The 25,129-nt window shown below is 52.3% G+C and overlaps 3 protein-coding genes across 10 annotated transcripts in view; 2 read left to right on the top strand and 1 right to left on the bottom strand.

Annotated features, from left to right (window-relative positions):
• TSPEAR (thrombospondin type laminin G domain and EAR repeats) overlaps positions 1-25,129 on the top strand; it is a 126,670-nt gene that overhangs the window by 66,678 nt on the left and 34,863 nt on the right. For 2 of the 4 annotated variants that reach the window (XM_021071520.2, XM_084992284.1), the window contains one exon: positions 15,513-15,733. In XM_021071520.2, the coding sequence (XP_020927179.1) occupies positions 15,513-15,733 (221 nt within the window). Of the gene's footprint in view, positions 1-13,628; positions 13,929-15,512; positions 15,734-25,129 lie in introns of those variants that run through there. The other 2 variants (XM_084992282.1, XM_084992281.1) reach the window with 2 other exon arrangements.
• Positions 5,639-6,424, bottom strand: LOC100622426 (uncharacterized). 5 transcript variants are annotated; one of them, XM_084992300.1, is made up of 3 exons: positions 6,274-6,424; positions 5,913-6,198; positions 5,639-5,828 (listed from the first exon to the last, which is right to left on the bottom strand). In XM_084992300.1, the coding sequence occupies exons 1-3, from the start codon at positions 6,422-6,424 to the stop codon at positions 5,639-5,641; spliced, it is 627 nt and encodes a 208-aa protein (XP_084848426.1). The 5 variants fall into 5 exon arrangements, with proteins under 5 accessions (XP_084848426.1, XP_084848425.1, XP_084848424.1 ...); XM_084992299.1 differs by having other exon boundaries at positions 5,639-5,980; positions 6,071-6,322; positions 6,371-6,424; XM_084992298.1 differs by having other exon boundaries at positions 5,639-5,803; positions 5,915-6,424.
• LOC110256557 (uncharacterized) lies at positions 22,740-23,476 on the top strand. Its single transcript, XM_021071519.2, has one exon. It carries the CDS (start codon positions 22,868-22,870, stop codon positions 23,474-23,476), a length of 609 nt encoding a protein of 202 aa, XP_020927178.2. The 5' UTR covers positions 22,740-22,867.

Here is a 25,129-nt window from a genome sequence, read left to right as displayed (position 1 = left end):
GCTCCCGATCCCTCCCACTCCCTCCCCCTCCCACCAGGCAGCCACAAGTCTCTTCTCCAAGTCCATGATTTTCTTTTCTGAGGAGATGTTCATTTGTGCTGGATATTAGATTCCAGTTATAAGTGATATCATATGGTATTTGTCTTTGTCTTTCTGGCTCATTTCACTCAGTATGAGATTCTCTAGTTCCATCCATGTTGCTGCAAATGGCATTATGTCATTCTTTTTGATGGCTGAGTAGTATTCCATTGTGTATATATACCACATCTTCTGAATCCAATCATCTGTCGATGGACATTTGGGTTGTTTCCATGTCCTGGCTATTGTGAATAGTGCTGCAATGAACATGTGGGTGCACGTGTCTCTTTTAAGTAGAGTTTTGTCCGGATAGATGCCCAAGAGTGGGATTGCTGGGTCATATGGAAGTTCTATGTATAGATTTCTAAGGTATCTCCAAACTGTTCTCCATAGTGGCTGTACCAGTTTACATTCCCACCAGCAGTGCAGGAGGGTTCCCTTTTCTCCACAGCCCCTCCAGCACTTGTTATTTGTGGATTTATTAATGATGGCCATTCTGACTGGTGTGAGGTGATATCTCATGGTAGTTTTGATTTGCATTTCTCTTATAACCAGCGATGTTGAGCATTTTTTCATGTGTTTGTTGGCCATCTGTATATCTTCTTTGGAGAAATGTCTATTCAGGTTTTTTGCCCATTTTTCCATTGATTGATTGGTTTTTTTGCTGTTGGGTTGTATAAGTTGTTTATATATTCTAGAGATTAAGCCCTTGTCAGTTGCATCATTTGAAACTATTTTCTCCCATTCTGCAAGTTGTCTTTTTGTTTTCTTTTTGGTTTCCTTTGCTGTGCAAAAGCTTTTCAGTTTGATGAGGTCCCATGGGTTTATTTTTGCTCTAATTTCTATTGCTTTGGGAGACTGACCTGAGAAAATATTCATGATGTTGATTAGAGCTGACATCTTTAATTTTGATTAAATCCAACTTATCACCTTGTCTTCAATGGTTGTAAGACAGCTTTGTCTAAACCCGTGTTCATACAGACTTCGTCCTGCGCTTACATCAATATTTTATGGTTCTAAAGTCTATGTTTAGTTCTACAATTCATTCCACTTAATTCTTGACTCTTCTGTGAGTTGTTCCAGCACCACCTGTTGAAAAGGCTATTGTTTCTCCATTGATCCACCTTTGCAGAAAAACTCTACTGACCATATACGTGTGTGGATCTATTTCGGGACTTTCTGCGCGTTTCATTCTTCCATGTTTGTTATTACACCATCACACGCTGCCTTGATTAGCATGACTCTAAATTAAGTCTTAGAAGCAAGGAATGTAAACCTTCCAGGTCTGTTTTTCTTCTTCAAAATTGGTTGATGGCTAATCTAGATTCTTTAGACCTCCGTATTGATTTTAGAATATGTTTTAAAATCAGCTCCTTGGTTTCTACAGAAAGGCCAGTTGAGATTTTGACTGAACTTGCATTAAACTCTTAGGTAATTTTGGAAGGAATTGACATGTTAATAATTTTGACTCTTTCAATTCATGGAAATAATATGACTCTCCAGTCATTTCGGATTTTTTTTCTAGCAATATTTTGTCATTTTTAGTGCATGGACCTTATACATATGTTAAATTTCTCTATTGGAGAATGCTTATTTCATTCCCAGCTCTTCATTGTTACCATGTAGAAATACAGTTGGTTTTGTATATTTTCCTTGTAGCCTGTAAGCTTGATAAATTTCCATATGAATTCTATTAGCTTTTTTGTATGTGCCTTAGAATTTTCAGTAGTGAAGCCTCTGAGCTTGGCATTTTCTTTGTGGGAAAATTTTTCACTATGAATTTAACTTCTTCAATCATAGAGGGCTATTCAGATTTTCTACTTTTCCTTGTATTTGTTTCTACAATTTATATCTTTTCAGTTACTTACCTATTTCATCGAAGTCCTCTAAGGGACTGACTCTATCAGCATAAACTGATTTGCTTTTTCCCTTTATTGTTCCTTTTTTTTTTTTTTGGCTCCACTTTCAACATGTGGAAATTCCCAGGCCAGGAATCGAATCTGAGCCACAGTTGCAGTAATGCTGGCTCCTTTAACCCCCTGTGCTGGGCTGGGAATCAAACCCATACCTGTGCAGAGACCTGAGCCACTGCAGGCAGATTCTGAACCCACTGCGCCACAGCAGGAACTCCCTTTTCTCTTTTTTTTCTTAACCAGGAAAGCTAGAATTTCCTGGCTTTATTGATCTTTTCCAAAAACCTAAATTTGGGTTCATTCATTTTCTCTCACATGTCCATTTCCTGTTTGGTGGGCATCTATACTTTCCTTCCCTCTACTTACTTTTGTTCCTTTTTGTAGCTTCTTAAGGTAGAAGCTATGATTTCGGTACTTCCTTCTTCTCTAAGTTATTATAGGCTACGCATTTCCCTCTGTGCACTATGTTAGCTGCACCCTCGAAGTTCGTTTCTGTTTTATTCAAATTTCTAATCTGATTTCTTCTTTGACTTATGGATAACTTTGAAGTGTGTTGTTTAATCTCCTCATGTTGGACAATTTTCCAGGTGTCTTTCTGTAGATAAAGCTTCTGACTCTGTTGTGGTCGACTAACACTCTCTGTTATGATTTCCATCCTACTAACTGTGTTGAGACTTGTGTTATGGCCTAGCATATGGCTTATTTTGTTGAGTGTTCTATATGCACTTGAAAAAAAAAGGTGAATTCTGTTGTTATTGGGATGTTACATTTTATAAATGTCATTCAGGTCATTTTGTATAAAGGTCATTAATGTTGTTCAGATAGGTGGTTTATAGTGTTTTTCAAGTTTTCTATATACTTACTAATTTTATCAAATTCAGAAACATCTGGCTACTATCCCTTAAAATATTTTCCTGTTCTCTGCCCCATCCCATCTTTTTTTTTTTCAGGTATGGCAATTGTATGCATGTCAGACCACTTAATATCATCCCCCAGGCCATGAGGTGCCATAATTTTTTTGTTTTTTCATTTTTTTTTTGTCCTTGGGCTTAGATAATTCCTGTGGCTATGGCTTCAGAGTCACTGACCTGTTATTCTGCAGTATCTAAACTACTTCTAAGCTCATCTTTTAAATTTTTTATTGTTGATGGTTTATCTTTCAGTTTTGGGAGTTCCATTTGGTTCTCTTTTTTTTTTATTATTATTATTTTCCCACTGTACAGCAAGGGGGTCAGGTTATCCTTAGATGTATACATTGCAGTTACAGTTTTTTCCCCCACCCTTTCTTCTGTTGCGACATGAGTATCTAGACATAGTTCTCAATGCTATTCAGCAGGATCTCCTTGTAAATCTATTCTAGGTTGTGTCTGATAAGCCCAAGCTCCCGATCCCTCCCACTCCCTCCCCCTCCCATCAGGCAACCTCAAGTCTCATCTCCAAGTCCATGATTTTCTTTTCTGAGGAGATGTTCATTTGTGCTGGATATTAGATTCCAGTTATAAGTGATATCATATGGTATTTGTCTTTGTCTTTCTGGCTCATTTCACTCAGTATGAGATTCTCTAGTTCCATCCATGTTGCTGCAAATGGCATTATGTCATCCTTTTTTATGGCTGAGTAGTGGTTCTCTTTTGTATCTTCCATTTCTCTCCTAATTATGTTCATGTTTTCCTTTAAAAACCTGAATATATTTACAGTGGTTTTTTAACTACCTTGTCTGCTAATTCCATCAATTTTGTCATTTATGGGTTTATTCCTATAAACTGTTTTATGTCTTGTTTACAGGTGACACTTTCCTTCATGCACCTAGTAATTATTATTATTATTATTATTATTATTATTTTGTTTTTTTTAGGGCCACACCCACACTATATGGAAGTTCCCACAGAGGTCAAATTGGAGCTGCAGCAGCCGACCTATGCTACAGCCACAGCAGCACCGGATCTTTAACCCACAGAGCGAGGCCAGGGGTTGAACCTGCATCTTCATGGATGCTAGTCAGGTTCATTACCACTGAGCAATGATGGGAACTCCTAGCAATCTTTTTTTTTTTTTTGAATGCTGGACCTCAGTACAATAATACCTTAATACTGTTGAATAGTGGACTTCATTTCCTCGCTTTAAAGAGCGCAGCCTCACTCTGTCTGGCAGTCACGAGCAGTGGATCGGCCCAGTGCTTTCCACGTTTCCACGCCTGCTTTTCATTCTATTAGGACAGATCCAGGGAAGCCCTTCCTCATGGGCGGGTTTAGCTCTTCATCAGCAATGACCCTTCCGGGTCTGCACGGAGTGGCTGTGGTCCTCAGCCAGGTCACCCTGCTCTGATGGGCTGGGGTGCTAGTGCCTCTGCCCACTTGTCCCCTGGGGCTCCATGGTTGTTCCTGTCAGCCTCGCAGGGCTCTGAGGTGGGGTGAACAGGTCAGCATCCAGCAGGGCCCATGGGGGCCCCGGGGAGCTCTGTGCATTTCCTTCCTCCCGTGTCTGCCTCAGCCGCCATGAACTCTGGCTCCAACCCCTTCAGCTCCACAAAGCGGTCATGTGCTGTGGTCTAGAGGCTTTTGGCCAGCGAGCAGGGACGATTGGAGCCTCACCCCTTTGTACCCCTTCTCTCGGGGGCCCAGGTCCTGTGCTGTCAGTTGTATGATGGCTGAGAAACAGGTGTTTCCATCTGGTGGGAGGAGGCGTCAGCCCATCACATCCCAAAGCCAAGCCTGACCCTCCGGGTCTAACAGCGGTTTCCTTCCAGCCCAGCCCCCTGAACCCCAGTTTACTGCTCAAGATCCTCCCTGACTCTGAAGCTGAGTCTGCCTCCTAGTCTGGGAAACACTCCCGCAAGGTTCAAGCCCAACCCCGAGATGTGCCTGTTGACTGGGGATTAGCCACGCGGCCAACACCCTCCAAGTAGGATCAGGGGTCCCGGAGAAGCACAGGAAACCTCAGTTTCCCTATTTGAGGGCCCTGGCCTCCATGAGAAACCTCCCCACTGTCCTTCCACCAGGATTCAGTGGTGCCCTGCGGACACAGACCGCACGGCAGATACACCTGTGCAGAAGTGCCGGGGGCAAATCAAGGAAGAGCCACTCCATGGGGACCGTGCGTGGCCCCCAAGTGAGCATGGGCTGCAAAGCCCACCTGCCCTCTGCAGCCGGGAAACCACAGGGCTGGCAGACGGTGGGGACTGTGTCAGGCGGGGAAAGTGGATGTGAGCCGAGCCAAGGAAGGACGCCAAGGACACGTGGAGGTCGACGCCGTGCTCGGGCACCGGGCCGTTTATGGTCACTTAGCTTAAGGGCATCCAGAGAGGCTCAGGGTCACTGAGCTGAGGGGACACACACCACAGATGGAGCTGCTGACCCTCGTGAGGGAAGGGGAGCTGTGGGGAGCATTGACGGGGGCGCCTCTGGGAGCCCCACAGGGCTGCGGCCTTAAGACCAACTTTCAGGTCTTCCATGCCACCTGGCTCAGCCTGGACCAGGGGACACTAGGAACGAGCCAGGGTCTGGATACCTCGGGATGTAGCTGTCAGCTGCCAGGAGAGCCTCGACCCTGTCCTGAGGGGAGCAACCACTTGACATGGGGCAGGCCTGGACTGAGGACCAAGTCACGGGGGGACCTGAGCCCGGCTGGCCCCGGGGGGACGGGCCCGGTCAGCAGCAGGACTCGCAGGCCGAGGCGGGCACGCAGCACGCGGGGCGGGAGCACGCGGGGCGGCAGAGCAGGGACACGCAGGAGGCCGGGCGGCAGCAGCTGGGCTGGCAGCAGGAGGCGGGGGCCCCGCAGGAGGAGACGGGCATGCAGCAGGCGGGGCGGCACACGGGCCGGCAGAGGAGGGACACGGAGGACAAGGGTCTGTAGCAGGATGAGGGGCAGGGGCAGGGGCTGGGCTGGCAGCATGAGGAGGCCGAGCAGGGGGAGGCCTCGCAGCACACGGGTGTGCAGCACACAGGTGTGCAGCAGATGGTCCTGCAGCAGACAGGCACACAGCAGGCCTGCTGGCAGGGGGAGGAGGTGCAGCAGGACGACTGGCAGCTCGACTGCTGACAGCAGGAGTCTGAGCAGGGGGAGGCCTCACAGCACACGGGTGTGCAGCACACAGGTGTGCAACAGACAGGAGTGCAGCAGACGGGCCTGCAGCAGACAGGCCTGCAGCAGACGGGCACACAGCAGGCCGGCTGGCAGGGGGAGGAGGTGCAGGAGCTGGTGCAGCCTGACAGGCAGGGGCTGGGCTCACAGCTCGCTGGGGTGCAGACGAGGGCCAGGCGGGGCGCGGGGGTGCAGCCGCTGGGGGCGCAGCAGGGGGGCTCGCAGCAGCTCTCTGGACAGTCGTCCCACTGCCAGGAGGAGCTGGTGCAGGGGTCACAGGAACTGGGCAGGCAGACGTGGCTGCCGTAGCTCAGGTTGCTGGAGCAGCCGGACAGGGTGGAGGTGGCCATGGTGGGGGCGGTGGGGCTGGAGGAGGTGTGAGTGTGTGTGAGTATTTGTGAGTGTGTGAGTGTGGTGCTCAGGCTGTGGCTTTTATACCCTCCCTGGGCATGTGTGTTGTCCCTGCAGGAGGCTCCACGCCATCCTCCTTCCTGGTTGTGGGTCCAGAGAACCATCAGCAGCTGTTTTTGTTCCGGGAGCTGCTCAGCTCGCAAAACTCTTGAATGTCCCCGGGGGCATCTTGTTTTTGTCCTACAAAGAAACCCTGGGGTGGCGTGTTAGTTACCTTGTTGTCTTAGCTGATGTCACCGTGGGCCAAGGGGGAGCGCGACCGTGGGCCCCTAACTTGGCTCCTTTGAGGGGAGCGGGGCTGGGGTTGCCAGGCTGGCAGGCTGGGCTGTGTGCCTCTGTGTGGAAGGTTAGAGCAGCGGACAATCGGGTTTCTAAAGAAAGATCCTGCGAGTCAGCTTTTGTTCCGTCAGCCCTGGGTCGGCGTCCGGGGCTCACACCAGAGCAGAGCTTCACCCAGCTCAGCTCACACAACAGAGACGATTCTCAAGGTCTGGACGTCAGATGTCTGAGGTCGAGGTGTTGGAAGGGCCAGTTCCTTCTGCGTCCGTGGGCGGGAATCTGTCCCACGAGTTCTCCTAGATTCTGGGGCTTTGGGGGCTTCCCCCCTCCCCTGTCTTTTTCAAATGGTCCCAGCTTTGGCACAATGACCCGTCTTTGACGTTTTGACCATTGGAGGTCTTTCCTTTGGCTCTCGGACCCTTCCATCTTCCCTGATGCCAGCCGCTTCTCGGAGGAGCCCTGGTTCCTTGCAGAGGGTGATGGCATTTAGAAGCCAAGACCCAGAGCGAGGTGTGCTCACGGCTGCTGTGTGTCTCCCCCCAGACCCTCTGGTGGCCAGAGCCTGGAGCTGCATGTCTGTAAACTTACACACGCCTGGATTTAGGGGAACGCCTCCCATCGTTCACCATTATAGATCGTGTTAGCTCTAGTTTTTTGGCAGATTAGGTTTCTCAGTTTAAACCTTCTCTGTTGCCGAGAGATTTTATCATGGATGATTGCTGGATTTCATGAAATGCTTCTTATGATCTGTTAATATGATCCTACAGTTTTCTTTGTAAGTCTGTTTATATGGTGATATCTGTTAACTGATTTTTAAAAGCTTTTTATTTTGAAATAGCTATAGATTCGCAGGAAATTGGGAAGCTACTAGAGAGAGGTGATGTGTACCTACGTTGATTGGTTTTCGAATGTTGAAGCCCTCTTGAGTTGCTGCATAAACCCCACTTGGTTGAGGGGATTGTCCCTGCCTGTTGCTGGGTTTCGTTTGCTAATTTGTTCAGGATTTCGTGTCTATATTCACGAGGATGTTGGTCTGTAGTTCTCTTTAACTATAACGTCTTTGGTTTTGATAACGTTGTCCCCATCGCAGGGTCTGCCAGCTCGTTTTCCACTTTCTAAAAGAGATGACGCAGAGTTGGCATTTTGTTTTCTTTAAATGTTCGCTAGAGGCGTCTAAGAAACTGGACTTGCCTTTAGTCGACGTAGGACATTCCAGTTATCTCTTTCTTCTTTGGTGAGTTTTGGTAGCTTTGTCACCAGACCAAAATGTGGGCCTCCTCACCCATGTGCAATAAAGCCAACCTACGAACACCAAGTTGTGAAGGAAAGTGCAGGGCTTATTGCAGGGGCCAAAAAAGGAGTCCAGGAGGCTAAGGCTCAAAGGCCTGACGTCCGCGATGGCTTTAGGGATAGATTTCCAAAGACAGGGTGGGGGGGGTCCATGATCAGCTCACAGACACTCTTCTGATTGGCGGGTGGTGAGGACATCATGAGTCAGCATCGTGTGACCTTCGGGTTCCAACCAGCCTGCGGGCTGCGTGCTGATGGGCAGCAGGCAGCTAACTTCTTCCCCCTGGGGGGGCTTCATTATCTGCAAAAATAGCTCAAGGGTGGCTGGCGTAGCACCTGCAGTCCTTGAAGAGGAACTAAAAGTCCTTGACTTTGTTTAGTGGCTAAACTCACTCTGTCTTCCTTGGCTGTTTTCCTTTGTTTCTGCTTCTTCTCACTTCTCTGATTAAATTTAGTGTTTGGAACTCGGGGAAGGCCTAGGAGGCTCAAGTTTTTCTACAAACAAGAAGCAGGCAGGAGTTCCCATCATGACACAGTGCTTAATGAGTCCGACTAGGAACCATGAGGTTGTGGGTTCGATCCCTGGCCTCGCTCAGTGGGTTAAGGATCTGTCTTGCTGTGAGCTGTGGTGTAGGTCACAGACGTGGCTCGGATCCTGTGTTGCTGTGGCTCTGATAAACTGCGTTGCTGTGGCTCCGATTAGACCCCTAGCCTGGGAATCTCCATGTATCACGGGAAGTGGCCCTAGAAAAGGCAAAAAGACAAAAAAAAAAAAAAAGAGGCAGGCAGAGGACATGGGGGAGGGTCTGTCCCGGTTACGGCGGTGCCCACGGAGGAGCTGGCCCGTCTCATCTAAGGCTTGGGATATACAGGCTTAATGTTGTTTGTAGGGTCCCCTCATTATCCTTTTAACTTCTGGAGGATGTTTAGTGATACCCTATTTTTCTTTTTTCTTTTAATTTTGTTTTTTTATTACTCAAATGAGTTTCTCACATCTGTGGTTGTACAATGATCATCACAATCCAATTTCATAGAATTTCAATCCCACAGCCCAGGCACATCCCCGCACCCCCCAACTGTCTCCTCCGGAGACCGTAAGTTGTTCAAAGTCTGGGAGTCAGCATCTGCTCTGCAGAGAATTCACCGTGTCCTTTTTTCAGAGTCCACATGTCCGTGGAAGCATTGGAGGTTGGGGTCTCACTGTCTGGCTGACTTCACTTCGCATGATAGTTTCTAGGTCCATCCACGCTGCTAAGAATGCCGGAATTGCATCCCTTTGCATGGCCGAGTCACGTTCCATTGCGTGTGTGTGCCACCTCTTCTGGACCCACCCCTCTGTCGATGGACATTGAGGTAGTTTCCATGTCTTGGCTCCTGAGAATGTGCTGCAGGGGCCGTCGGAGCGCACGTGTCTTTGCGAGTCGTGGTTTTCTCCGGAGTGATGCCCTATTTTTCATTCTTGACGTGGAACAAATAGTTCCTTGTTGTTTGCTCCCTGTCAGACCGGCCAGAAGTGTGTCAGTCTGCGGGTCTTCTCAGAGAATGGGCTTTGGCCGCCGCGAACCTTGCTTCGGCCGCCTTGGTCTCTGCCCTGCTCCTCCTTCTGCTCACGGCGGGTCCCACTGCTTCTGTCCGAGTTTCTCCAGCTGAAGCCCGGACGACTGACTTGGCGACTGTCTTCTCTTCCGATGAGCTCACGCAGGACCACTCACCTCCCTCTGCATCCACACGCCTTTCTGGGCCGACCGCCCTGGTCTGTAACCCGAGGCTTGGCCTGAGCTGCCCTCCACGGCCCCTTTGGCCCAGACTCCGTAACTGCTGGATTCCAACACGAGCTTGAGGGTCACGGGGTCAGGAAGGCTCGCGGGCCGCGGGATCTGGAGGCGGCCGAGCCTCGAGGTGCCGAGCGCGTTGGGACGTCCGCGTCCTGCAGCCTGAGGCCACCGCTCGGTCGTGGTCGTGTTCTCACTCGTCTGGAGGATGGAGATAAGGGAACAGACAGCTGCCTGGATCGCAAGATAGTCTCGCCTCGCAGGGAGGAGCAGTGTTTTACTGCAAAGGTCCAGCCGGGGCTCCCCCTTCATCCTGGCCGCCCCCCCGGCTCCGGGCAGGGGAAAGCGGGAGGAGGCATTTCCGGTCAGTGGAGACGCCTTCTGTGGGTGGGACCCCGCAGGGAGCCAAGCCTCCGGTCCAAAGCCCCTGTCCCCATGCACACGCTGTCCACGCCTCCTGAATGTCCACGTGCCTGGTGGGGCCAGACGGTTGCTGGACGCAAAGGATGACATTTGAGAAATGCGAGTGAGGCAGGGTGGGGCTTGGAACTGGCCAGCGTGGGGCCGGGCGGGGGACGTTCCTGGTCGGGGGACGAAGGCGTCCTGGTGGCCTCTCACCTGTTCATGCAAAGCAAACGTCAGCCGGTCACCAGCCGCACTGGCTCTCAGACCTGCTGCAGGCACACACAGGTCCTCTCTCAGACTTGAGCAGGAAGTTAAAAAAATACACCTAAAACTTGGCCTGCTCCTCGGAGCCCTCTCCTGCAGCTTCCATGGCCTGGTTGCCACGTGGCCCTTGACTCTCCAGGCCATGGACATCCCACGCGCCAGCCCCAGAGCCCGGGTCCTGTTCAAAGCCCAGGGGCCCAGCCCCACCTAACTCCACTTGACTCCTTTTGAAACAAGCGGAGGAGTTCCCATGGTGGCTCGGCAGTAACAAAACCGACTGGCATCCATGAGGATGCGGGTTCGATCCCTGGCCTCGCTCTGTGGGTTAAGGATCTGGCGTTGCTGTGGCTGTGATATAGGCTGGCAGCTGCAGCTCCGATTTGATCCCTGGCCTGGGGACTGCCATATGCCGCAGGTGCCCTAAAAAGACAAAAGAAAACAGTGACGAAAAGCAGATTTGAACACACGAAAGGGACAGGCTCATCTCTGCTTTGTGCTCCACCTTTTCTAGTTTTCCTGTTTTTGTTTGTTTTTGTTGTTTGTTTGTTGTCTTTTTAGGGCCACACCTGCAGCATATGGAGGTTCCCAGGCTGGGAGTGGAATCAGAACTGCCCCTGCAGGCCTGCACCACAGCCACAGCAACACTGGACCCAAGCTGCATCTTCAGCCTACACCACAGCTCTCGGCCACACTGGATCCTTTACCCGCTGAGCGAGGCCAGGGATCACACCCGCATCCGTGTGGACACTAGTCGGGTTCGCGGCTGCGGAGCCAGGGCAGCAGCCCCTGTTTCGTTTTTTGACCAGGCTGATGGCGGAGAGTGAGGCCTTGTCCCCGTTTGACTTGCGCTTGTCTCTGGCCACACTGGCTCCGCGGTCGTCGGGTTCGGGTCGTCCCCCTCTTTGGTGAGGCCTGTTCTTATGTTTTCCTGCGGGCGTCCTGGGTGCCTCGCTGCTTCGGTGTGGTGGCCCCTTGTCCGTGTCAGGAACAGCAAGCCCTTTCTCGCTCTGTCCTGTGACTTCAGCACAGCCCAGGCTGTCCTTTCTCGAGTGGAAATTCCATTTTGATGTGAGCAGAGGAACCAGCTTCTTTCCGAGGGTTTGCGTCTATTGCTGAGACATCTTCCTCAACCCCAGGTCACAAGGGCGGCCCCTCCCTTGCAAGGGTGCCCTTCCTCCCCAGCTGGAGGGGACGCCGTGTGTCCTGTTCAGGAAGGAATTTGTCCTGGCTTTCCTTCCGCCGAGGCCCAGGTTTCCCGTCGCCGTCCACACCCGCCCCTGACCCGCGTCGGGCCTGGACAGCGTGTCCCCAGCCTGCCCGGGGCCTCGGCACGCTGGGCCCAAGCTGGACAGCGCTGCTCCCGAGGCGGTGTCATCGGGCCCACTGTCCTGCAGGGCGGCCCTCATAAGGGCCTCACCTAAATTCTTGGAAATGAGCGGCCTCTGGGCCCTGGGCGCCGCGTAAACTCAACAAAATCCCGAGTAAAGAGGATTTACTGCCCCCTGGGTCTCGCACCTGCCCCAGCCCCTGGAGGCGCCCGTCTCAGACGGTCGGAAGCCGGCGGGGGTCCACCCGGCTGCGCCTGTGACTCACAGCTGCACATCCGGAATAAATCAGTCCTCACGCCCCCCGCCCCGCCACAGCCCCCCCAAGGAGCTATTCTGGGGCACGAGGAGCCCGGCTCCTACAAATCCTCCGTGTGATCCAGCAGGCCAACCGCAGGCCTCACAGGAAGCACCCCGCCCCCGGGCCCGGGGCACAGCAGGACGCTGCTGTCCTGAGGGGCTGGCCTCACTGGCCACGGCCACCGCCACACGCACACGCACATCTGCTCTCCGGCCCCAGGGTCTCCACCCCGGCCTCCTGTGGAGACGCGTCCCCCGCCCTGGCCTGGTCCCCAGGCCTCTCCCAGTCCCGGCCCTTCCACCCGCTCTTCTCGGCCCCGGGGCTCATCAGACGGCAGGTGGCTGTTTTCCTGGGCTCCCGGGCCTGACTGCCGGTGCCCTTCCCGGAAGAAGATGGGCCCTGCTCACAGTCACAGCACAGGCTTAAGTCACGGCTCTGCCTCTGCTCCAGCTGGTGCGACGGTCGGGCGGCTCAGCTCTTTCCCCAACTCAGCCGAGCCCCTGACCGCGACGGGCGCCACCCTCCTGCTTTACAGATGGGTGAGCTGAGGCTCCGAGAGCACGATGCCGAGGTCTGGTTCGGGCCTTACGTGCAGCCAGCTTTGAGTTCATCTCTTGGTGGCTGGAGCGTCCTCTCTGCTGGATTATAAGCAGCCACGGGCAACAGCTATTGGCTCTGGAAGCTGCCGTTTCCAGAGGCCTTTGTGGAACAAGCAAAGGCCACACGACAGCACAAGCAGCGCTGCTGGGTCCAAGCCGGCCTTGGCAGGGCGTCCGCGCCACACCCGGGCTTGGCAGAGGCTCAGACGCGCCCAGCTTGGAGGGGGAGAGGAGGCCCGGTGTGGCCGATGGAGGCTGTTGGCATGGGGTGTGGGGTGTAGGCCAGAAGCTGCAGCCAGGGTGCCTGGTGAGGGAGCAGATCTGGTGTCCCCACTTGGTCTGGACTTGGAAGTGGGGACAAAAGCTGGGGACGCTGGTGGTGATGGGCCAAGTTCTGGCTGTTCCGGCCTGATGGCAGCAGAGGTCGCAGGTCAGCCCTCTCTAGCCCCACCACTGTGGCTCGGCCACTCTCTGTCACTCTGTCCAGCCTCTCGGCACAAATCCATCAGGTGCTAGTGACTATGTCACGGTGACAGAGTCGATTTGGGGACTCCAGGTCACTCACTCACTCCTGCAGCCAGAGGGGCGCCCCAGGAAGGTACACTAGCCCCGAAGCCCCTGGACAGGGCGCGTGGACGAGGCGCGGGCAGAGAGAGCCCGAGTGGACGGGACACCTGCCAAAGCAGAGGCCGCAGGGGCTGGGGAGGCGGTGGGACCAGGAAGAGGCTGTGTTCCTTAAACAGTGGAGGGAGAGGCTCGCAGAGGATTAGCCACGTTCGGGCTCCCCAGCTGCCTGAGCCTGGGGCTTGGCCGCGCCTAGGCACGTCTGGAGCCGGGAGGCCTGCCAGGTGGAGGCCCAGGTTTCCCATAGGAGGGGCTGGACCTGGCGGGGCCACAGCTACAGCTGAGGGGACCACCCACGGCCAGGCAGGGCCCGGGTGCCCTGTGTCTCGCAGTCTTGGGGGCGAATTGGGGTGCAGGATGTTTACTTAGGGCCCACACTCTCCGGGAACCCCGCCCAGGCGCATCCATGGGCCGTGGAATCCGACCCCGGCCACCAGCGCAGGACGTGGGTCAGGGTCTGGCTCTGGCTCGTGGACACAGACTCCCCTCCACCCCCGAGACGCCATTCTCTTCCCCGGGGCCTGGCTGGGACCCTGCCCCCGACCCACAGAGTGTCCCCGTGGGATGCCTGCCCGTCACGACAGGTACGTTGGAGCACAGAGCCCGGGGCACTTGGTTTAAAGCACACGTGCTTCCAAGGGGCACCGCGTCGCCTCCCGCGCTGCTTCTGGCCTTTGGTGGTGTGAATGAGAGTGACCTCGCGCCTGCACAGCGCAGCCCCTGTCGCTTCCTCGCCGTGTCCTCCCAGACGTCCGCGTGTCCCCAACACTCCCCCCCTCGCTGCGTGTCCCACTGTCCCCTCCAGCTCTGCCCTCCGCCCCGCCCTCTCGGCACGACCACACCCTGTGGCGCCTCTGAGCGCCCTGGAATGCCACCCAGCAGGAGGACATGGCTGTCCCTGGCTGCGCCCAGGCTCAAGGGCCCAAACTCTGGACCACGCTGAGCACGGGGCGGGGCGGGGGGTGATCGAGCGTGGTTTCGTTTTGAGAACCCGAGCTCCTTTTTTGTCGCGGCCGCCCGGCCGGGCTCGGCCCTCCAGTTAGTAAGAGTTCCGCGCGTCCTAGACGTGAAACCTCTGTCCTCTCGGCCTGTCATCCCTCCCCGCCGGCCCTCCCAGCGCTGTTCTGGTCCCTCTAAAGGCTGATCTTTCCTCCTGCCCCTGATGCTCCGACTGGGAGCTGCTGTCTTTGAACTCTGTCTTTTCTTTGAACTGTTTTGGAGTGAGTTTTTCTACCTAAAGTCCCTTGACTTAACGGAGAAAACCTACTCCTTGTCTCCTGCTTCACCCGCCCCACCTGTGACGCCTCCCTCTCTGCCTCCAGGCAGCGCCCCTCTGGCTGCCCTCTGGCCACTGTGTATCCCAGAGCAAAGGGGCAGCCCCGCTGGTCGGGGGTGGGGGGGGAGCCGGGGCTGGGGTGGGCAGGGGAGAGTGCTGTGGCGACCACCTCTCATCGCCCAGACTTTGCTTATCCCAGGCCCCAGCCTGACACGTGGTGGCCGAGTCAAAGGGTTCAGAGGCAGCCGTGGGCCCTGCTCCAGGCCAGGACTTCCCTCCCACCGCTGGGTCCGGGGGTGGGGGGCTGCCCAGAACCCCGCCTCTAGCCACAGCCGCTCTCCAGGCTCCCCCCTTTCCTTTCCCGTTACCTGGCCTCAGGTGAGTTTTATTTCTGATGACCTTGGACTTTGGAACGGGAGCCTGTCGGCTCCTCTACAGTTCGAGGGACAAGGCAGTGCCTGGTCACAGGGGTGGCATCCAGGTCCTGTCTGATGTCCAGTCCTCTAACAGTGCCATCGGGGACTGGCACAGATGGCTCTGCTGAGGGCATGGGGAAGGCCGTGCTTGTCGCATCCCAGACCCGAGATGCTTCCGTGTGCGAGCCTGTCTCCTGGGTCGGGGCTGGGACCCCCCTGGTCCCCCAGCACACCCAGTACAGTGACATAGAATGTGCTAAACCCAGGGCCAGGGAGTGGGGGGTGGGGAGAAGAGGTCACGGGCAGACCCAAGTGGGCCGAGACTCTTGGGGACTCTGTGTGATCGCTGGTTAGAGGGACAACCGTGGCCCCCAGCTTGCAGGGCTCCTGCGAGGATCCTGCAAAACACTGAGGCCAGAGCCCGCCACGCCCCGCGGTCGTCCTGGCCTAACCCCCCTGTGGTGTCCCTGTCACAGACCTGCGGCCCCTGGACATCCTGGCAGAAGCGGTCCCTCCCGATGGCGTGGCGGCGGGCATCAGGGTGACGCGGGTCCAGGGTGCACGAGGACTCCAGCTCTCGGCCGCCGCCCCCCACACCCTGAGCTTCCCTGCCTCGAGGATCTTCTCCAGATGTGACCTCTTCCCGGAAGAATTTTCCATTGTCGTGACCTTGAACGTTCCCAGTCTCCCTCCTAAGGTCAGTGACGCTTCCTACCCTTCCCGTTAGAACCACCCCACGAGCCTCGGCGGTGTTCTCAGCGCGGGGGCGGGCAGAGGGCACGGATGATCCGACTGCCGCGAGGCACCAGTCCCGAGGTGGAGAGTGGCCGGTCTTGACAGGTAGTGAGGCCCCCGTCACGGTGAGTATGCGGGCAGAGGTCGTGTGACCGTTTGCTAGGAGTCTGTACAGCAATTATAACTTTCCAGCCTCAAAGGCTAAGGGTAACGCTCAGCTTTCAGGTGGACGTTCTTCACAGGAAATAGAAACAAAACAGCTAGAACATACCCTTCTGGCATCTGGCCCCCTGTGCTTTGCAGTCCTGTCCACCCAGGTCCAGCTCACCTTCCCACCTGCCCTGCAGGACGCAGGCGCCCAGGAGCTTCCCTGTGGGCTCGGGGACAAGGCACTCCCTCAGCGGGCAGCAAGCCCTTGACATTTCCAAGTCAGAGCCTCGATTCTCCTTCGCTGGTTCCCTCTGACGCCTGCGAGTCCATCGTGAAGCTCCCGGGGACTTCTCACTAAGCTCTCTCCTTTCCTCCATCCAACCTGCTGAGGTCTCACCTCCGGCCACTGCGTTTTCAGTAGCATTTCCACTTGCTTCCTTTTCGTGTTAAGGCCAGTTCTCAGGTCTTTGGTTGGCAGAGACCTTCCTGAACAGGACTCCAGCCTGCGGCGCACCTGCAGGGCTGGCATGGCTGTCCACGCCATCTCTTCATTTTCCCGTCACTCTCGGTAACTCGTAACAGGTTCACTGAGATGCAGTTCCCATCCCAACAATTCAGACACCATCTAGGGACGCTGAGGACAGGCCACAGCAGAGTGCCGCCCTCACTGCGGCCGGAGGTAGCTCGTGCTCCCCTCCTTGGGAGGAAGCCCCCAGCCCTTGGCCGCCCCCACCCCCCACCCCAAGCACTAAGCTGCCACGCCTCTGCTTTCAGACCTGCGGGTTTGCCTCTTCTGGGCCGTTCATTTAAATGGAATCCTATCACGTACGCTCTTAGTTACAGGCTTATGCAGTGTGTGTTCGGGATTCATCCGTGTGCGGTGTGTGCCAGTACGTTGCTCCTTTTTATGGCGGAGTCATATTTTACTGAGGGGATAGATCACATTTTGAACCCCGTTCCTCATGGACCAGATGGACACGTGGCTCGTCTCTGCCTCTTGGCTGTAATAAATCATGCTGCGTAAAGGTTCACGTACACAGTTTTGTGTGGCTGCGCATCTCTCTTCCTCTGGGTGTATACTTAGGAGTGGAATTGCCAAGTCTTGTGGTTACTCTATGACTAATTTTTGGAAACTGCCAGACTGTTCCCCAAGTGGCTACACCACCTGACACTCCCACCAGCGTGGATGCATTTGTGATTTCTCCACATCCTCAACCAACCTTGCTATTACCCGACTTTCTGATTCTAGCCGCTCTCATGGGCGTGAAGCAGCATCTCATTGTGGCTTTGACTTGCATTTCCCTCCTGAATAATGATGGTGGGATTTTTTTCAGGTGCATATTGGCCATTTGTGTCTCATCTTAGGAGGAATGTCCATTCAAGTCCTCTGCCCAGCTTTAAATGGGATTGTTTGCCTTTTTTAACGATTATGCATTCTTTACGTATTCTAGATATAAGTCCCCTGTCACATATAAATTTTCAAACATTTTCTCTCATTCTGTGGCTTTTACCTTTGCACTACCCTGATCACGTCCTTTGAAACACAAAACTTTTAAATTTTGGTGAAGTCACATTTACCTATTTTTTTCTTTTCTTGCTCGTACTGTTGGTGCAGTATCTTAGAATCCAGTGATAAACCCGAGGTCATGAAGATTTACCTCAAAGTTTTCTTCTAAGAGCTCTATAGAATTGGCTCTTATGTTTAGGTCCTTGATCCATTTGAGTTCATTTGTTATTAAAGTGGAAGTTTAGGTTTGGTTTGAAATCTTTATTCTTTCTTAGTAGAGGTGTGCGCAGCTATACATTTCCCTCTAAGAAGTGCTTTAGCTGCATTCCATAAGTTTTGGTATTTTGATCTTTGTTTTCACTCATCTTTTTGTCTAATTAATTGATTGATTGATTTATCTGCTGTACAGCATGGGGACCAAGTCACACATACATGTATACGTACTTTTCCCTCCCATTGTCGTGCTGCGATGTAAGTGTCTAGACATAGTTCTCAGTGCTACACAGCAGGATCTCATTGCAAATCCATTCCAAGAGCAATAGTTTGCATCCGTTAACCCCAAGCTCCCGACCCCTCCCGCTCCCTCCCTCTCCCCCTGGGCAGCCACAAGCCTATTCTCCAAGTCCATGATTTTCTTTTCTGTGGAAACGTTCATTTGTGCTCTATATCAGATTCCAGGTATAAGTGATATCACTTGGTATTTATCTTTTGTTTTCACTCATCTTGAAGTATTCTGTGATTTCCGTTTTGGTTTCTTCCTTGACCTTTTGGTTACTTAGGAGTATATTGTTTGATTTCTACATATTTATAGATTTCCCATTTTTTTCTGTTATTAATTTCTAATTTCATTCCACTGTGGCCATAAAACATATTTTGTGCTCCTTCTATCCTTTACAATTTATTGAGCTTTGTTGTATGTCCTAGCACATGCTCTCCCTTAGAGAACGTTCATGTGCATTTCTGAAGGTGTTGGGTAAGGTGCTCTGCAGATGTCTGTTAGGTCTTGTTGGTTTACAGTGTGATTCAAGTCTTATGTTTCTTTTTTGATCTTCTCCCTATTCTATCCGCTTTGAACTTGGCCTATTAAGGTGTTCACCTAATATTGTTGAACTATGTCCCCCTTTGTTTCTGTCAGTTTTTGCTTTATGTATTTTATTGCCCTTATTTGCATGCATGTTATATTGTTGCATATTCCTGATGGATTGAGTTTTTATGATTAGGAAATGTGCCTCTTATCTCTAGTGACGATTTTGGTTTAAAGTCTATTTTATCTGATATTTGTAAAATATGAATTTTTTGTGGTTGCTGTGTGCATGATAGACCTTCTGCTATCCTTTTACTTTCAACCTATTTTTATCTTTGAATGTAAAGTATGTCTCCTGTAGAGAGCATAGAGTTGTTTCCTGTTTGTTCATTCAGTCTAATGATCTCTGCCCTTTAACTGGGTTGGTTCATTCACACTTAATGTTATTATTGACAAACAGTTTACCCCCATCAGTCACAGATTTTGTATTTGTGAATTCATCTACTCTATAAAATTGATGTGTAAGCCCAAATCTATACTTTCGGCCCCCCTCGAATCATTCCCGGACATGCACAGAGCAGCGGAACATTCAGTGTTCCGATTTGCATGTGGCAACACTCTGCCTTCTTGCTTCAGCTCACACTGTAAATAAGTGTCTTTTGCTGTCATTTAGGGCTATGTTATTCATACTTTTGTAGTTTTTATTTGTAATCTTGTTGTTAAAGTGGCCCCCAAACATAGTGCTGAGATGCTATCTAGTGTCCTAAGGGCAAGAAGGCTGTGATGTGCCTTCTGGAGAAAATACATGCATCAGATGAGCTTCACTGAGGCATGAATTACGTTGCTCTTGGAAGTGAGTTCAGCATTAATGAGTCAACAATAAATATTAAACATACATTGTGAATAATACCATACCTATATATCCATCTACCCACCCTGGTTCTTGCTAACATTTGGTCTTTGACCCTGGTTTCTGACACAGATCTCCAAAATTCTTTGGAATTTTCTGGGTGATGGGAGTGTCCTTTGTTCTAATAGGACAGCTCTTGGTGGGCTCCTGGATGTGGGCTGGTCAACAGAAAGACCAAGCCTTGTTCAGAAGGTTGGTCTTCTCCATCCCACCTCCCAGTCTCCAGAAACGAGAGAGGGCTGGAAATTGAGTTAATAACTGATCATGCCTACAAGATGAAGCCTCCATAAAAATCCCCAAAGTACGGGATTTGGAGAGCTTCTGGCTGGTCAAACACCTCCACATGCCAGGAGGCTGAGACACCCCACCTCCATGGAAAGAGAAGTTTTTGCGCTTGGAACCCTTCCAGAACACACCCTATGTATCTCCATATGGCAGTTTATCTGTACTCTTTAAAATACTCTTCGAAATAAGTGAACTGTTTTTCTGGGTTCTGTGAGCTGCTCTAACAAATTACTGAACCTGAAAGAGCCATGGGAGCCTCCGATGCGTCGCCAAGTCTGAGAGAAGCTGTGGGTCTCCAGGGGACCTGCTACTTGCAACTGGCGTCTGAAGTGGAGGAAGTCTTGTGGGACCAAGACCTGCCCTGCAGGGTCTGTGCCGACTCGGTTAGGGTCAGAGATGAAACGACCTGTAGGACCCCCGTACGGTATCAGAGAATTTGGGGGTGGGTAAGAACCCACACATCTGCTGTCGGAAGAGTGCTGTGTGAGAGTAAAGGAAAACAGCATTTTTCCAAGACGCATGTAAAACAAGGTTACGTATTGAAGAGTTGATGAAAATGAGGCCAGAGGCTCACAGGAACCTAAAGCTTTATTTCCCCTGGAAGCAGTGTTCGATAGTGGCTAGTTCAGTGTTTGTGGTCACTTACATAACAAATAATGAACATGAACCTGGTTGGATTTATGCCTTCCTTTTCACTCTCTCGTTTCCTATTTCTTATGTCTTTTTGTAGTTATGTTTCTCTAGTTCTCCTTTACTGCTTTCTTTTGCATTTAGTGAATATTTTCCAATGTAGCATTTTTATCTCTTTAATGATTTTTTCACTTATTTTTTTTTAGTTTTCCCTTATTGTTTGCTCTGGGGCCTACCATATATTTATTTTAACTTATCAGAATCAACTTTCAACTTTTGATTTATATTAACTCATGTCCAGTGACATATAAAAACATTGTTTCTTTTTATATGTAATTCTATTCTTTCCTGTCCTTTGGGGAGGTGTCTTGCTGTTATAATTGTCTTAAAGTGTCAACATCCAACAAAATATTGTTATAATCGTTACTTAATATATTTGTATGATTTTTAAGAAACTTAGGGAAAGGCTATCAAGTGTATAAAGATTTTGCTATCCTAAACTTCTTCATATCATTTCTGGTTCTTTTCCCTTTTTCCTGTGGACCTGAGTTATCATCTGCAGTCCTTTTCTTGGCCCAATACAGCTCTGCTCCCATGTGCTCTCTTTGTGCTGATGCTGTCAAGTATATTACGTTTCTATAGACTACAGGCCTCAACATACACTGTGTACGTATTATTCTACAAATCGTTTCAAATCAAGTAAGAGAGGAAGTGAGGGAGTTCCCCTTGTGGCTCAGAAGGTTAAGGACCCGACATTGTCTCTGTGGGTTTGATCCCTGGCCTTGCTCAGTGGGTTAAGAATCCAGTGTTGCCACAGCTGCAGCGTAGGTCACAGGGCAGCTCGGATCCAGTGTTGCCACAGCTGCAGCTCCAATTCAACCCATAGCCTGGGAATTTCCATGTGCCACAGATGTGGCCATAAAAAGATACAAAAAGTAAGACAAAAAACCATGCATTTGTATTATCTTTTGTAATTACATACCTACCATTACTGATGTTCTTTGTTTTTTTCCTGTGAGTTAGAATTTGTGTCTGGTGATACTTGCTTTCAGCCTAAAGAGCTCCCTTTAGTAAGTCTTGTGAGTTCTGCCAATATCAAATTCTCTAAGTGTGTATATATATATATATATATAAAATGGAGGAGTATATTTTTCCTCCGTTTATGAAAACAGCTTCCTTGATGTGGGACTCTCGACTGATCATTTTACTTTGAGCATTTTGACTATGTGGTTCCACTGCCTCTGGTCTCCACTGTTTCTGAGGGGAAGTCAGCAGTAAATCTTACTGGGCTTTCCTCGTGAGTGACTCATTGTCTTTCTCCCACTGCTTTTAAGAGTTTCTCCTTGTTTTTGATTTTCAGCATATTTAGTGTAATGTGTCTGTGAATTTTTTTGTGTGTATCTTATATGGAGTTCATGGAGCTTCCTGGGTGTGTAAAGTTTTTGATAAATTTAGACAGTTTTAAGCTATTGTTTCTTTAAAGTAATATTTCTCCATTGTGGCCTGACTGTTCTGTGGTCCTCCAGCAGAGCCCCAACCCCACCCATCAGAGGTTAGTGGGGCCTCAAACCCTGAAGCCCACTGGCCCCTGACAAATCCGTGATGGAGCCATGGGCTACTTCTGCAGAGCCCTGCAGCCCAGAGCAGGCCACTATATTCTGGCAGGTGGCTGTGGACAAGGCCCCATGGACAATCAGGCCTTTTTGTGGTGGACTCTAGGAGCTGAAAACAGGGTCAGGTTCCAGCGACCACATCCTGAGGAACTTCTGCCTGTGCAGGGGGCTTCTGGAGGGAGGAGGCCTTATTCTAATTTGCACACAGGAACTATAGGAGCCTCTGATGTCTGAGCTGGGAGGAGAGGGGCAGGTGTGAGCATTAAGACACTATCTGGGGAGGCTCCATAAGGTTTCAACCCCAAAGCAGCAAAAGGCATTTTTTCCACGGTCGTTCTCACTGCACAGCCTGCGTCTGCATCCCTGACCCTCTGTGAGCCAATCTCTGCCCTGAGAGGACACTTTTCCTCACATCTGCCCCAGAACTCACTCTCCAAGAACACAGGCCCACTCAACTCCCCCGACAACCAGCAGCATCAAATCGCAAAGAGCATAAGCTGCCCTGTGGCCAGACTGGTGGGACATGGCTAGACCCGTCCACATCGGAATACAGCTCCCTCCCTCTCAAAGCCCAGACCCTGGGATTGTCCCTCCTTGTCCCTTCCTTTGGAGAAGTTCTGTTTATAAGGACAACCCCTCCCCCCCACAGGCAGAAGCCTGTCCCTGTCAGAGTCGCCTGACGGCTACTGTCCCTACAAACGCATCGGAAGGATGTCTGTCTTTCCTCTGGAGCGAACGAAGGCAGGACAGCCCCACCTCCACTCAGGGGCCTCACCAGCCAGAGGCATTTACAGAGTGACCTGTGCTGCCAAACAAAGCACATCACTAAACCAAAACAAGGAAGGAAAGCTTCACCAAGCTTCTGCCACGACAATACACAGCACAGAGGGGTATAAAGCTGGACAGCCCTGAGCATCTCACACACACTCAGACACTCACGTTCGCTCACACACCTTCCCAGCCACACCGCCCCCACCATGGTCGCCTCCGCCCTGTCTGGCTGCCTGCCCAGTTCCTGTGACTCCTGCACCGGCTCCTCCTGGCAGTGGGACAACTGTCCAGAGAGCTGCTGTGAGCCCCCCTGCTGCGCCCCCAGCGGCTGCACCCCCGCGCCCCGCCTGGCCCTCGTCTGCACCCCAGCGAGCTGTGAGCCCAGCCCCTGCCTGTCAGGCTGCACCAGCTCCTGCACCTCCTCCCCCTGCCAGCCGGCCTGCTGTGTGCCCGTCTGCTGCAGGCCCGTGTGCTGCAGGCCCGTCTGTTGCACACCCGTCTGCTGCAGGCCCGTCTGCTGCAGGCCTGTCTGTTGCACACCCGTCTGCTGCACGCCCGTGTGCTGTGAGGCTTCCCCCTGCTCGGCCTCCTCGTGCTGCCAGCCCTGCCCCTGCCCCTCGTCCTGCTACAGACCCTCGTCCTCCGTGTCCCTCCTCTGCCGGCCCGTGTGCCGCCCCGCCTGCTGCGTGCCCGTCTCCTCCTGTGGGGCCCCCGCCTCCTGCTGCCAGCCCAGCTGCGTGTCTCTGCTCTGCCGCCCCGCGTGCTCCGGCCCCGCCTGCTGCGTGCCCACCTCGGCCTGTGAGTCCTGCTGCTGACCGGGCCCGTCCCCAGCTCCTCCTGGGGCAACTCTGACTTCCATCTGACATCTCTGGAGCCTTCAGCCCAGCTGGCCTCCTGGGCTGGCTCCGAGTTTCCTCCAGGCCCTAGGTCTCCCCAGGCGTCCTCTTCTCCATTCTTGGATCATGGGTTTTGTTCTGCCCTATGTGAGGGACCTGTTTGTTAAGAAATAAAGTCATTGTCAGGCCCTCTCCAAGGACTTGAGTGTGTGTTTCTGCGCAAACCCTGGGGAAGAGCCTGGTCTGGCGTGTGAGCCGCGTCCAGGGCATAGAGCACCGGGCAGGGCCAGCTGGGCCCTCCCCTCTGCTTGGGCCTCCTGTGCTAGCACTCCCTGGCAGCGTCCAGCCCAGAGAGACCTGCTAACCGGGGGGACCCCTGTGCGGAGCAAAGGGTGGGGGAGTGTTTCAAGGTCCTGGACCTTCACACTGGGGACTTGGGGCTTTGCTAGGAACAAAGGAGACCCGGCTTAATAAAGCATCTGCCTTGGAGTTCCCTTGTGGCTCAGTACGTTGAGGATCTGGTATTGTCACTGTAGCAGCTTGGGTTGCTGCTGTGGCACGGGTTCTGTCCCTGGCCTGGGAACTTCCACATGACTTGGGCATAGCCAAAAAAATTAAAACAATAATTAAAAAATTAAAACACCTGCCTTAAAGGCATAAAGACCACTTCAGAAACAGCTTCAGGCAAGCTGGGGCCAGCCACTCTCCAGCTACCTGGCCACAAGGGTGGGGGCTTCCCCCATGTGAAGAGGCTGCGTAGGGGGGTATGAGAGCCACGCACATTGGTGATGGGAGCCTGTGTCAGAGCTCTCCAGAGAAACGACCAGTAAGATGTGTGTGAATACATGCAGGGAGGTTCAATTTGAGGAGCTGGCTCACGTGACTGTGGAGGCTGGCACGTGCAAAATCTGCAGGGCAGGCTTCCCAGGGAAGAGTTGGTGTTGCAGCTGGCATGCAAAGATGGTCTGCTTGTGGAATCACTTCATCCCCAGGGAACCTCAATCTTTTCTCGTAAGGCCTTCAACTGATTAGATGCGGCCCACCCCACTACAGAGGGCCAGCTGCTTTACTCAGCATCCACTGATTTCAACATTGATGGCAGGTAAACAAGACCTCTGCAAAAACATCCAGATGTGTTTGCCCAAACAGCTGGGAACCATGGCCTGGCCAAGTCGCCACGTGACACTAACCATCACAGGGACCAACAGCCAAGAGGGGTGGGCTCCTTGGGAATGGCAGGTGCTCACTGAGGGCCCTCGTCTCCCTGGCAGCCCACTCCCCACCACTTCTCAGAGTTTCTCACCGCTGAGGATATTTTAAATCCAGCCTTTCCTCCCTTCCAGCACCTATGTGCATTTGCTTATAATCTGTGTTTGGACACTGATACCTGAAATCTGGGTTTCCCATCATGCCGCCAGGCCTCGTTCACGGGGTCCCCTTTCCTGGGGTGCTGAGCAATGGCGCTTGTTCCTGGTCTAGCGTTTGCGGGCATTTGAGGCCTCCGGTGAAAGGTTTTCTGCAGAGAGAAAGTGTTTGCTTTTGCCCAGGGCAAGGAGCTGCGTTCAGGGACATGGGAACGACATCCGTGGCTTCTGTTTCGTGGACCTCCCAGGACATGGGACACGAGCAGCC

This window comes from Sus scrofa, chromosome 13 (genome assembly GCF_054392235.1).
Source record: "Sus scrofa isolate SSC_HxYL_T2T_F1_AM1 chromosome 13, Sscrofa_HxYL_maternal_Yorkshire_Landrace_v2.0, whole genome shotgun sequence".
In the NCBI taxonomy this organism is placed as follows: Eukaryota; Metazoa; Chordata; class Mammalia; order Artiodactyla; family Suidae; genus Sus; species Sus scrofa.
Note: the sequence above shows the minus strand (reverse complement) of the source record. Positions and strands in the feature narration are given on the sequence as shown.